This window comes from Macrobrachium rosenbergii, chromosome 31 (genome assembly GCF_040412425.1).
Source record: "Macrobrachium rosenbergii isolate ZJJX-2024 chromosome 31, ASM4041242v1, whole genome shotgun sequence".
Classification (NCBI taxonomy): Eukaryota; Metazoa; Arthropoda; class Malacostraca; order Decapoda; family Palaemonidae; genus Macrobrachium; species Macrobrachium rosenbergii.
This window is the reverse complement of record NC_089771.1, coordinates 33,282,875-33,292,883: the sequence shown is the minus strand read 5'-3', so window position 1 is coordinate 33,292,883 and position 10,009 is coordinate 33,282,875. Positions and strand designations below refer to the sequence as shown.

Here is a 10,009-nt window from a genome sequence, read left to right as displayed (position 1 = left end):
TATTACTGATGTACACATACGAATTTTGAGTTAGACATGAACAGAAGCTTATCTCGTTCATGTGGAATGATTGCTCACGGTTTTATACTGGATGCAAATGATTCTAAAATAAAACCGAAAACAGTAACTGAGCCATGTCTCTTTCAGCTGATGAATTTTTCAGGCAATGAACCAACGTAACAAAAAGATTATTCCCTTGCCAAGCTTATAAGTAAAAGGTGGTGGGGGAGAGATAGGTAATAGGAAAGTATGGGTCGACCCCAAAAGGAAGTAATATAATAAAGCCTTTTAGAGAGTTATGAATGTCGTCCTCATGTATATAAGTTTTCTAAATATTTGTGAAAGTTTAGTCAAGTGAATTTAATTGCTTTTTATATCTGTCATTGCAGTTTGGTGGGTACTCGGCTGGAAGTCTGGCTGACCGGATGTTGGATGCTGAGGCATCTGCCCTCATAACAACTGATGCCGTTTGGAGAGGATCCAAGTTAATCCTGAAGGAAATTGCTGATGATGGTAAGACGATCCTAAGGTGACCCTGGGGTAAAGGATGACTTAGAAATGTTATTAGCATGTTTTTAGAAAAGTATCAGTTGAAATGAAGTTGAATTGCAGTAGAGATTTAAGAAAAGAGAGCATTGTGCCGTATGATAGTGGGGCCTTATTTGCATGCTAATTATCATGAAGAATCGTTCTGCTCTCTGGACCGAGACTAACCCAAGTGACACTTGTTCACTGTTCATGTAAGGGTAATGAAGAATGTTTCAACCTGGACCCCTTGTTGATATGATGCATGTACCATGTGAACTTTCATATGCGCATATCATCACCGCCTTCAACCCTGTGTGATGCACATGGCTTCAAAGAGAGTTTATTTGTTAAGAACACTAAAAGGATAGCTGGTTTCTTATAGTGTGCAGTTTACTGGTGTTGCCAATTGGTTTTTAACCAAGGTTACTTGCCAGGCACCCTGAGCCGAAGTGGAACTTTCATATTGACTTTTAAAATGATCTTGTGTAGTTTATGGAGAAATGAATGACTAGTTCTTTTTGTAGTAACGTCAAACTTCTGTATTTATTAGGGGCTTGTTTGGTCATGACAAGCATTAGATGTGCTTTCCCTGAATTTTTCTTGTACATCTAATGTCCAGTTGTGTGTACAGCATTCAGTTCAGTCAGCAGAGAATATGAACTAAAGACTATGAGATTGTTACAAAAGTTTATGAAGCACCTGTAGACCTTGTCATCGACTCCTAAATTATGTTGTTATTAATCACCATCGGATTACTATGAAATTGGAGACTGGAAATTAGGGGAGATTTTGGGAACTGAAAGAACAGGAAAGATACGTGTGCAGAATATTTGATGCCCTGTATGCCACACGGCATTGGAGGTGGTGATGATGTAATCAGTACTCTGTTTTGTTACAAGTGGGGTAAAATAAGTGGTGAATTTTTTTTAGTACGCAATGGTCTCACCAACTAAGCCGACCTGCAAATCATTAGTCCAGATTAAATTGTTTGTACAGTATTTGTTTCAGATGGGATTAAAGTGTATCCTTTGTCTGAAAATGGCCAGTGCTCAAATCTCTGAGCTACCATAGCTCACGAAAAAGTGGTTGAAAGTCACATGACACCTAAGGTGCTTAAAGTTTCTTAATACTCACTGCTTTAGTACTTTTGCTCTACTGTATATATATATTTTTATATACTGATCTTATTCCTCTTTAAAGAGGGGAGTGTGTGTATTATTTTTTCAAGAATTTCAAAGTTTTTGTACAAGTTTTATTCCTAAATTCAGTTCTGCTTTATACAGATTCTGACCTCTTTGAATTGGATATTATTCATTAAATTTACTGGGCAAATTAATAATGATATTACCCAATATATATACACCACTTTGTCATTAAGGGATGTCAAAGTTTTCCCATATTTTACTTGCAGAGCTTTCTAAGAATACATTAAATGAAGCAATTTTTTATAATTGCATTGTTTTTTGTTTGTGGATTCAAATTTTCCTTAAAATAAAGCCATTTACCTTATATATATACAAGTGTATTCCAAGAGGAATAAGTAAAAGTTCCAGTGAGTTTATCATAATGATTGAAGATCTGCAAGAGTTTCTTAAAGTGCAATGAAGCTACTGGAGATGATATCTAATGTTGGTTGCACATTTGAAAAGACATTGCAGCATAGCTTGCACTGTGCATTTGCATGTGATAGACATTGCCGGTGATGCGATGTAATAGCCGACTTTTCTCCCTTAGCCTTGAAGATCTGCAGATCAAAAAACAGGAACATCAAAGTGAACATCGTCGTGAAGCACATCAGCCGCGTGACGGCCCCCCAGTCGGCTGCCAATGGGGCGGCAAATGGCAACCCAGCTAAAAAGACTCACTTTGATGACACGGTCAGTAAGATATTCCCAAGTCTAATCTTCATAGTACAGTGTTATGAGTCTAGCTTGGCTATTTAGCTTAAATAAGGAGAAAGTTGTTAATATTTTCCTTGTTCTCTAATTACGCGATGAGTGTTTTTACATATGGGTGACGTTAAGTTTCAGGACCTTGAGATTTTCTGATTATTTTAAAGCAGTTTTGATTTATCCTTTATTGACAGTAAGCGTGCTCTTCTTGAACACTTTTTTCCTGATGTTCAAGAAGTTTCAAAATCTGACTCATGAAAGAAAAATCATGGTTGAATTGTCATTGTAACGTACAGCAGAGAACAATAGTGCACCGATTACGATGTTTATTATTTTGAATGAGAACTGGGACGATATTAATAACTTTGGGCAAACAAGAGAATCTGAACTATTTGTTTCAATTTTGGTAAGATCATTATAGCATCTGTCATTGCTAGTGGAAACTTAGGTAAGTTGGTAAACGACAGAAAATTACCATGAAGCCATTTACAAAACACAGCAGAAGAATCACACATGAAGACTTTGAATTAGCCATGTATTTAAGTTTTAGGGCATGTAGTCCATTAATAAACATCCAGTGGACTGTGGATAGAATGTTTTAATTTAAATTGATTAATTATTGTAGTAGTACGGTACACTTACATGGTAAATGCAACAACTATGTTCATTATGAGTCTCATAGCACATTTGCTTGATACTTTATTAGAAACAAATCAGACACTGAAATCCTTTGAATAATTACATTCGAGATGTACGAAATGTTACTCAAATTCTATACGAGGTATGCGAATCTACCTAACAGGACAGCCTAAATAATTCCAGAGACTAGTGAGCCTTATTTTGACAGTGAAAAAAGGGAACTGAAAATTCAAGGCCAACACTGACAATCTCAAACCGATCCCTTGTAATAACAGCTGAACTACGGCAGGTAGGACAAAGTCTTGTCAATTCTGTTGAAACCAAAAGTCAAGCCGACGAAAACGAGGTGATGGGGGATATACTGTGCAAAGTTTTCCTCTCACACACTCAAAAACGGCAAATACTGTACAAAGTTTTCCTCTCAGACGCACAAAAATGTCAAAAAGTAGAGTGGAATTAGCCTTCTTCAAGTCGGTGGCTCCTCCATTACATTACCAGAACAGATTTATGAATGCCTACCAGACCAGTACTCAGTTGTATATTTGGCCTGTGGCATCGTTCACCTCACTCTCTCTCCACTATTACGAATCAACCCATACACTTATTTAAGGGTAAGTCTCTCTCTCTCTCTCTCTCTCTCTCTCTCTCTCTCTCTCTCTCTCTCTCTCTGTTACAGATAACCTGTAGTGTATGATAATAATGAATTCGTTGTACGAAGGCACACTATGTAATTCAGGGTTAAACAGAAGTGAAATACTGTATTAGGTAACACTATAAACCTGTCTGACTCATGTAACCGAATGTGTATATGGCTGCATTGTAATTTTAACTGTCCTTACCCAGGGATATTTTCTGTTAGCTTTAAGACTTAAGATTGGTAGCGTAATTGTTACTCATATTTTATCAACTTTTTACAACTATTTGGGAGTGCTGTGATAGTTAATTAATATTAAAATCTTCACTGTCAGCATTTGAAAAGGATTAATTTACCTTTGTGAAACAAACGCCATGAGAGTTTTAAGTGTGCTACTTCCATGTAGTTTTCTGAAATGCATTTTTTTTGCAACCAGTTCCATTACTTTACATTTGATTCATGAGACTAATGCTGCTTCATTTGGTAAAAACTAATGTACTGCTATTTTTCTGATATTTCAAAGAAGACAGTTTACATATAAGATTTCAGGGTTATTGGTAATTATTTCTGTTATGATTTCCCATTCCATTAATTATGTGCTTTCTATCGTTGCAGCACTTGTATATTTGTGTTTTCACACCAGATACATTTTGTTCAATACTGTATGTCTATTACCATGCTAATTGTTATACACACACATGCTTTGAATTGCTCATAGATGGATTTTATATTTATAGCACACAGCGTGCAGTGTTCACCATAATTAGCACTTACAGTTTAATTAGCACTTGGCACAGCACTAGAGTAGGGGAAAACTGAGCACGGGTAGATAATTTCACATATATCATTGTAAACATCAGCTGAAGGTAAATTTTAGTACCTTTGTATCCCCCCCCCTTTCCTTAAACTCCACAGACCTCTTCCCAGTTTTGACAATGGGGGAAAATGGACCATACCTGGAATATCTAGTTGTGATTTTATTTTATTGGCAGATACTGTAACCTGTTTGTAAACTGTATAACTACTGTACATTTCTGTTTGTATGATCAGCAGCAACCTTTGTAGACTAAAAGCTTTTATCTTTAGAAATACGCAGAGTAGCTTGTGATTTGTGTCATTAAACCTTGTACATTGTAATTTTTTTAAAATATAAAAATTGAGAATTCCTACAAATTACACAAATCCTAGATATAAAGTATGGTCTTGCTTCAGCATGGTAGTAGTGAATGTTGACACTTCAAAAAATTTTTGATATTAGAGAACTAGTATGTAATGGAATTTTTCCATAACCATAGAATGTTTCATTACAGTAGATGTTAAATGTTATGGGCTTTCAGATACCAATCTTACCGTACTTATTTCTTTTACATTTATGAGTAAAATAAATAGGTCTTGAAAACAGATCTTTTAGATGTGATGGCCAAGGGTAGGGGAACCTTTAGGTAGACAAGTACCGCAGTAGATATGAAAGTATCTGGACGAAGCCCATAGGAAGGCCCATAATGCCTCGTAAAGAGGCTATAGGTAAAGAATGAGATGGGAATAAAGGCATAAAGCATCATGCAACACTGAAGACTGGAGAGAACTCATTTAATGTTCAACTTGGAAATGGAGAATCTAGCGTAAAAGCTCTTATTACGATATTTTAATGGGAAGTAGTCCTTTTTATGATAGGAATTGCTTGTGTAGTGATGTTAAATTAACTGTCATTACTTGTGAGAACTAGGGACATATAAATAATATCTCTATGACGTTGTTCTACAAAGCAGTCATTATTCAGTTTTATTTGAAACTTTCTGTAAAGTAATTCCTGTTTACAGTATCTACTATGCTTGTGAATGCACATATATTACAACACACCTCTATTGACTATATCCATCAACAATTTCTTGATAGAAACAAATGAGTGAGCTTACTATAAAAGATGGACGAGGCAGAAAATGGAAAGGGTAGCCGAGCGTTGTGCAGTCGTCTACTGTGAGAGTGTTTTATATCTTTTGTTTATTCTGGTCATTGTGTTTTTGATGTTACATTTACAGTAAAATTCATTACTTTTTAATAATTGTAAAAACAGTACATGTATATGTACAGAATAAGGGTGTGTCTCTCTTCAAGCATACTGTATTAAATTGTTGAAATAGTTTTGCATTTTGGTTAAAGCACATACACACTGAACTGGCATATAAGTTGGTCCGGCATATCAGTGGACCCCTAAAATTCTGTGGGTGAAATATAAGTGGAGGCCTGTGCTGCTGATAAGACAACCCCCCAAAACAATCATACTAGTATGACATTACAGCATTTGAAAAACTGCTTTGTTTCTTCATGCAAAAGATCACAGTTTTTTAATTACGCACTCTATACTCAAGGGAAGATATACCTGTCTATAGTGAAAATAGGATATCGTTTTTTTTTCATGACGTCAAGAGTTTTGAGGCATCATAGAATGTCATTCTTATACTATACAGTTCATTCATTTGAGCTATCCTTGCAGATCAGATGATTTGGCTATTGTAGGATATTGTAGCTTATTTGATAGCCGGTGAAAATGTACAATGACAAAATGGTGTAACTTTTACTATGTTTGCATGTGTATAACAATAGTAATTCTCATGACAAAAGCCTAGTAATGGTGGAAAAAGCAAGATTTATAAGATGTATGTTTTCAAGACTAGGTAATGGCAAAGTAGGGACATTGTTCCAAGTCACCTAAGGGTGAGCAGAAGATCGTGCTTTTTTGGTTATTTTGTAAGGAATTTTATTAGCAAGACTTGACCAAAAATAACTTTGGGTTGCTAAAAGCTTCTTGAACTCTGATTTTGATTTGTGCCCAGTTTCTTTCATGAGAATTACTGCCGTCATATAATGTGCGCAGTTAAAGTTTTACCAGAATACCATAATTTCAATGAAAATGATTTTTTTTTGTTTTTGACATATTCAGTATTGAAGTGTTTGCCTTCTGAATAATAATGATAATGATAATTGTAGATATGAAAACATTTTAGCATTTATTATGCATGGTTTGCTATGTTGCTTGACTTCTAAAAGTAAGAGCATGGAATATTAAGAATGAGCATCACATTACCATCACGTAAACGTTTCCAGAGCATTACAGACCTCTGTCTTAACGATTAGCTCTTTTGTGTTGAAATTTTATGTAACGTTTGTTTGAACGTGTCTGGAGTATTTTTTCTTTTTTTTTAATATTGTAATGCAGCTTCCATTTGAAATTTCTCCTCTCCATATTCCTTCCTTAACGCTTCCCTTCCCTGCTGCTCCGACTGGGGAAAACCGCATTACCTTCACTGGCCTGCAATCTACAGGGCAACTTCAAGGTAGTGGTATTCTTAAGAGTTAGTTTAAGGTGTCTTGGTTTATTTTCACAGCTTTTTCGTTACGTTTTCCACTCCTCTCTTCTCCCAGTGATTGATTTACGCACTCCTCTTCTGTTGCGCACTTTCTATTTTGTAATGTGTATTTATTTCATTACCAGTTTTAAAGAGCACTTGCTCGGTGGAGTGGAGTGGCGTTCGAGCATATAGTTACTTGTACTTAAATAAATGCCACACAGTAATGCAAGGGAAATATTTCTTTTTCAAATTTTCACTGTTGGGATTTGCTTTGTTATATTCATGTTACAGTATGTGGTTTTCAGAGGACTTTTATTGCACAGCTTCTTTTTAAATCTGCACCGATGTAAATCTCAAGAAATTTATGTACTCTTATAGTTGGACTTCAGTCCCAGTTTTGTTGAAAGAGTTTGAAGGCTTTGAGTCAGTAAACTGTTCATGAAATGATTCAACAAATAACGAAACGCATCAAGCTCTCTTCCGGTAGCCATAGCCAGTGATGCAGTGTATCAGACACTGTGCTTGATACAAAATACATATTACATGCTACAGAAAGGCTTCCTTCTCTTAGAGTACTTAACAATTTGTTTTTTTTTTTATTCTGATGTAAAGGATGTCGCCTTTAATAATACTATGATTACAGGTTGGCTGGGATGATAAGGTAGATGTTTGGTGGCACGATGTGGTGAAAGGTGTCAGTAGCGAGTGCCCACCCGTGTGGATGGATGCGGAAGACCCTCTCTTCATGCTGTACACAAGGTATTGTTTTCCCTGTTCGACCGTCCATATGGTTTATCCAGTTCTAATTTCCTTAAATATACATAACTATTTGAGTTTGGTGTTTAGGTTTTTTTTATTTCATTACATTAGTAAACAAATTTTCCATGTTACCTGATTCATTGTGTGTGATTACAGAAAGTCCCCAGTTTACGAGGGGGGGTTCCGTTCTTACGCCACATCGTAAGCCGAAAATCATCGTAAGCCAAAAATCGTCATAAACCGAAAAATCGTCAAAAATCCTAAAAAAACCTTACTTTTAATGCTCTGGGTGTATTGAAAACTATGTAAACTGCATTTTTATTGAGTTTTCATAAAAAAACCTCCAAATTTTTTATTATGCCATTTTGGAGCCATATTTCTTCCGTCGGATCGGCGTTTACGCTGGGCTAGTCGTTCGGAAATAATTTCTGATGAACATATATGATGAAAATGTCGTAGTTTAACCTCAGTAAACCAGAACTGCTCGAGAAAAACTCATGCTACAGTTTTGATTGCTAATATATGAAAAACCGGAATGTCGGAACTGTGAAACCAGAACTGTCTTTTATTAGAAAAACTCATGCTACAGTGTTTTGATTGCTGGAGATTTGAGGCTTTAATATTATGAAATCTGCATTGTTATAAAACAGCTGTTAAAAAGTAGACAGGAATTGTGAGCTTGTAGAAATACTAAATTTTGATTTGATTTTAGTGAAGGGATATTAGCGATCAAGATTTTTATTGCAGTTTAGTTTGTTTATTGATGTAAGTACTGTATGTAAAAGGGATGTACGTAAGTCAAGGAAATTGTGCTGTACCTGTACCACATTAGCTAAATTTAGAACTGTCATTCACTATCCATGTGACATTATTACTTATTAATGCCTGTATTGTTATTAGTTGGTATTTTCCTTTTCGCAGTGGAAGTACTGGGAAACCAAAAGGGGTCCTACACACAGTCGGTGGCTACATGTTGTACGCAGCCACAACTTTCAAGTACAGTTTTGATTATCATCCTGGCGATATCTACTTCTGCACAGCTGATATTGGCTGGATCACTGGCCACACATACGTCACATATGGCCCCTTGCTGAATAATGCAACTTCAGTATTGGTATGTTGCAAAACTTTCCTTGAAATTTGCTCGTAACATTATTTTTAGGAGTAAAATTCACTGTTTACGTTCATATTATGCATTTCATCAAGGTTTCTCTTACAGTTTGAAGGCGTTCCTACCTATCCCCACTCAGGACGCTTTTGGGAAATTATTGAGAAATACAAAGTATCAAAATTCTACACAGCTCCTACTGCTATTAGAACACTTATGAAGTATGGAGATGAGCCTGTTAAAAAGTGAGTATTGTACATACAGTCTTATATGTTGCGTTATGCTTACAGAAAATATGAGCACATACTCTAGAAAGTTAAATTAGCTGATTTTTTGTAAAACTTGTAATTGATGGGACCTCAAATTGATATTTTCTCAAACGTGGTTGTACAGGATCTTATTAGTAATTTATTAGTACAGGTTCAGATGGTTTGTAAGGTTTATGCTGTATGTATTTAAATTTTTTACATGTCATATACAATACAGCTCTCAATTAAGAAAATGAAAGCTATTTTCGCACTATAAAGATGTCAAATGAAAACAAGACTGTGAAAAAGAGACTAAAAATTAATGGAAAAGTAGAACTCATTCGCCAGAGAATAAATATTGTGGGTATTAAATACACCAGAGTGAGGAAGCTCATATGACATATATAAAGGCAAATGCAAAGATACTTTAAATCTAATCAGGATGAAGCTCGGTCAAGGTCGAAAGGGAAATATATCTGCCTCGTGCGTCTTAGGTCCTTTTCTTCTGGGAGGAACCCCTCTCGTGTTATTCATTTCTTGGTATAATGTGGTTCGGATTCCATAATAAGGTGTAGGTCCCGTTGCTAGGTAACCAAATGGTTCATAGCCACGTAAAATAAGTCTAATCCTTCGGGCCAGCCCTAGGAGAGCTGTTAATCAGATCAGTGGCCTGGTTAAACAAAGGTATACTTAACTTAACTTTGTCCTCCTAGGTCATCTTATGATTAATGGGCTGGAATAGACAAGCAGTATTTTTATGATACCAAGCACATTTTTCATAAAAAATCATAAGTTACATTGCCCTCCTCCCATTCCCACACTAAAGAATGAGTTTAGATATGAAGTGGGCA

At 35.8% G+C, this 10,009-nt stretch overlaps 1 protein-coding gene across 1 annotated transcript in view; it reads left to right on the top strand.

The window, feature by feature from the left end:
- AcCoAS (acetyl coenzyme A synthase) overlaps window positions 1-10,009 on the top strand; it is a 43,488-nt gene that overhangs the window by 21,007 nt on the left and 12,472 nt on the right. The window contains exons 2-7 of the mRNA XM_067132639.1: window positions 390-513; window positions 2,263-2,405; window positions 7,017-7,028; window positions 7,687-7,802; window positions 8,724-8,916; window positions 9,022-9,155. Of these exons, the coding sequence (XP_066988740.1) occupies window positions 390-513; window positions 2,263-2,405; window positions 7,017-7,028; window positions 7,687-7,802; window positions 8,724-8,916; window positions 9,022-9,155 (722 nt within the window). The remainder of the gene's footprint in view (window positions 1-389; window positions 514-2,262; window positions 2,406-7,016; window positions 7,029-7,686; window positions 7,803-8,723; window positions 8,917-9,021; window positions 9,156-10,009) is intronic.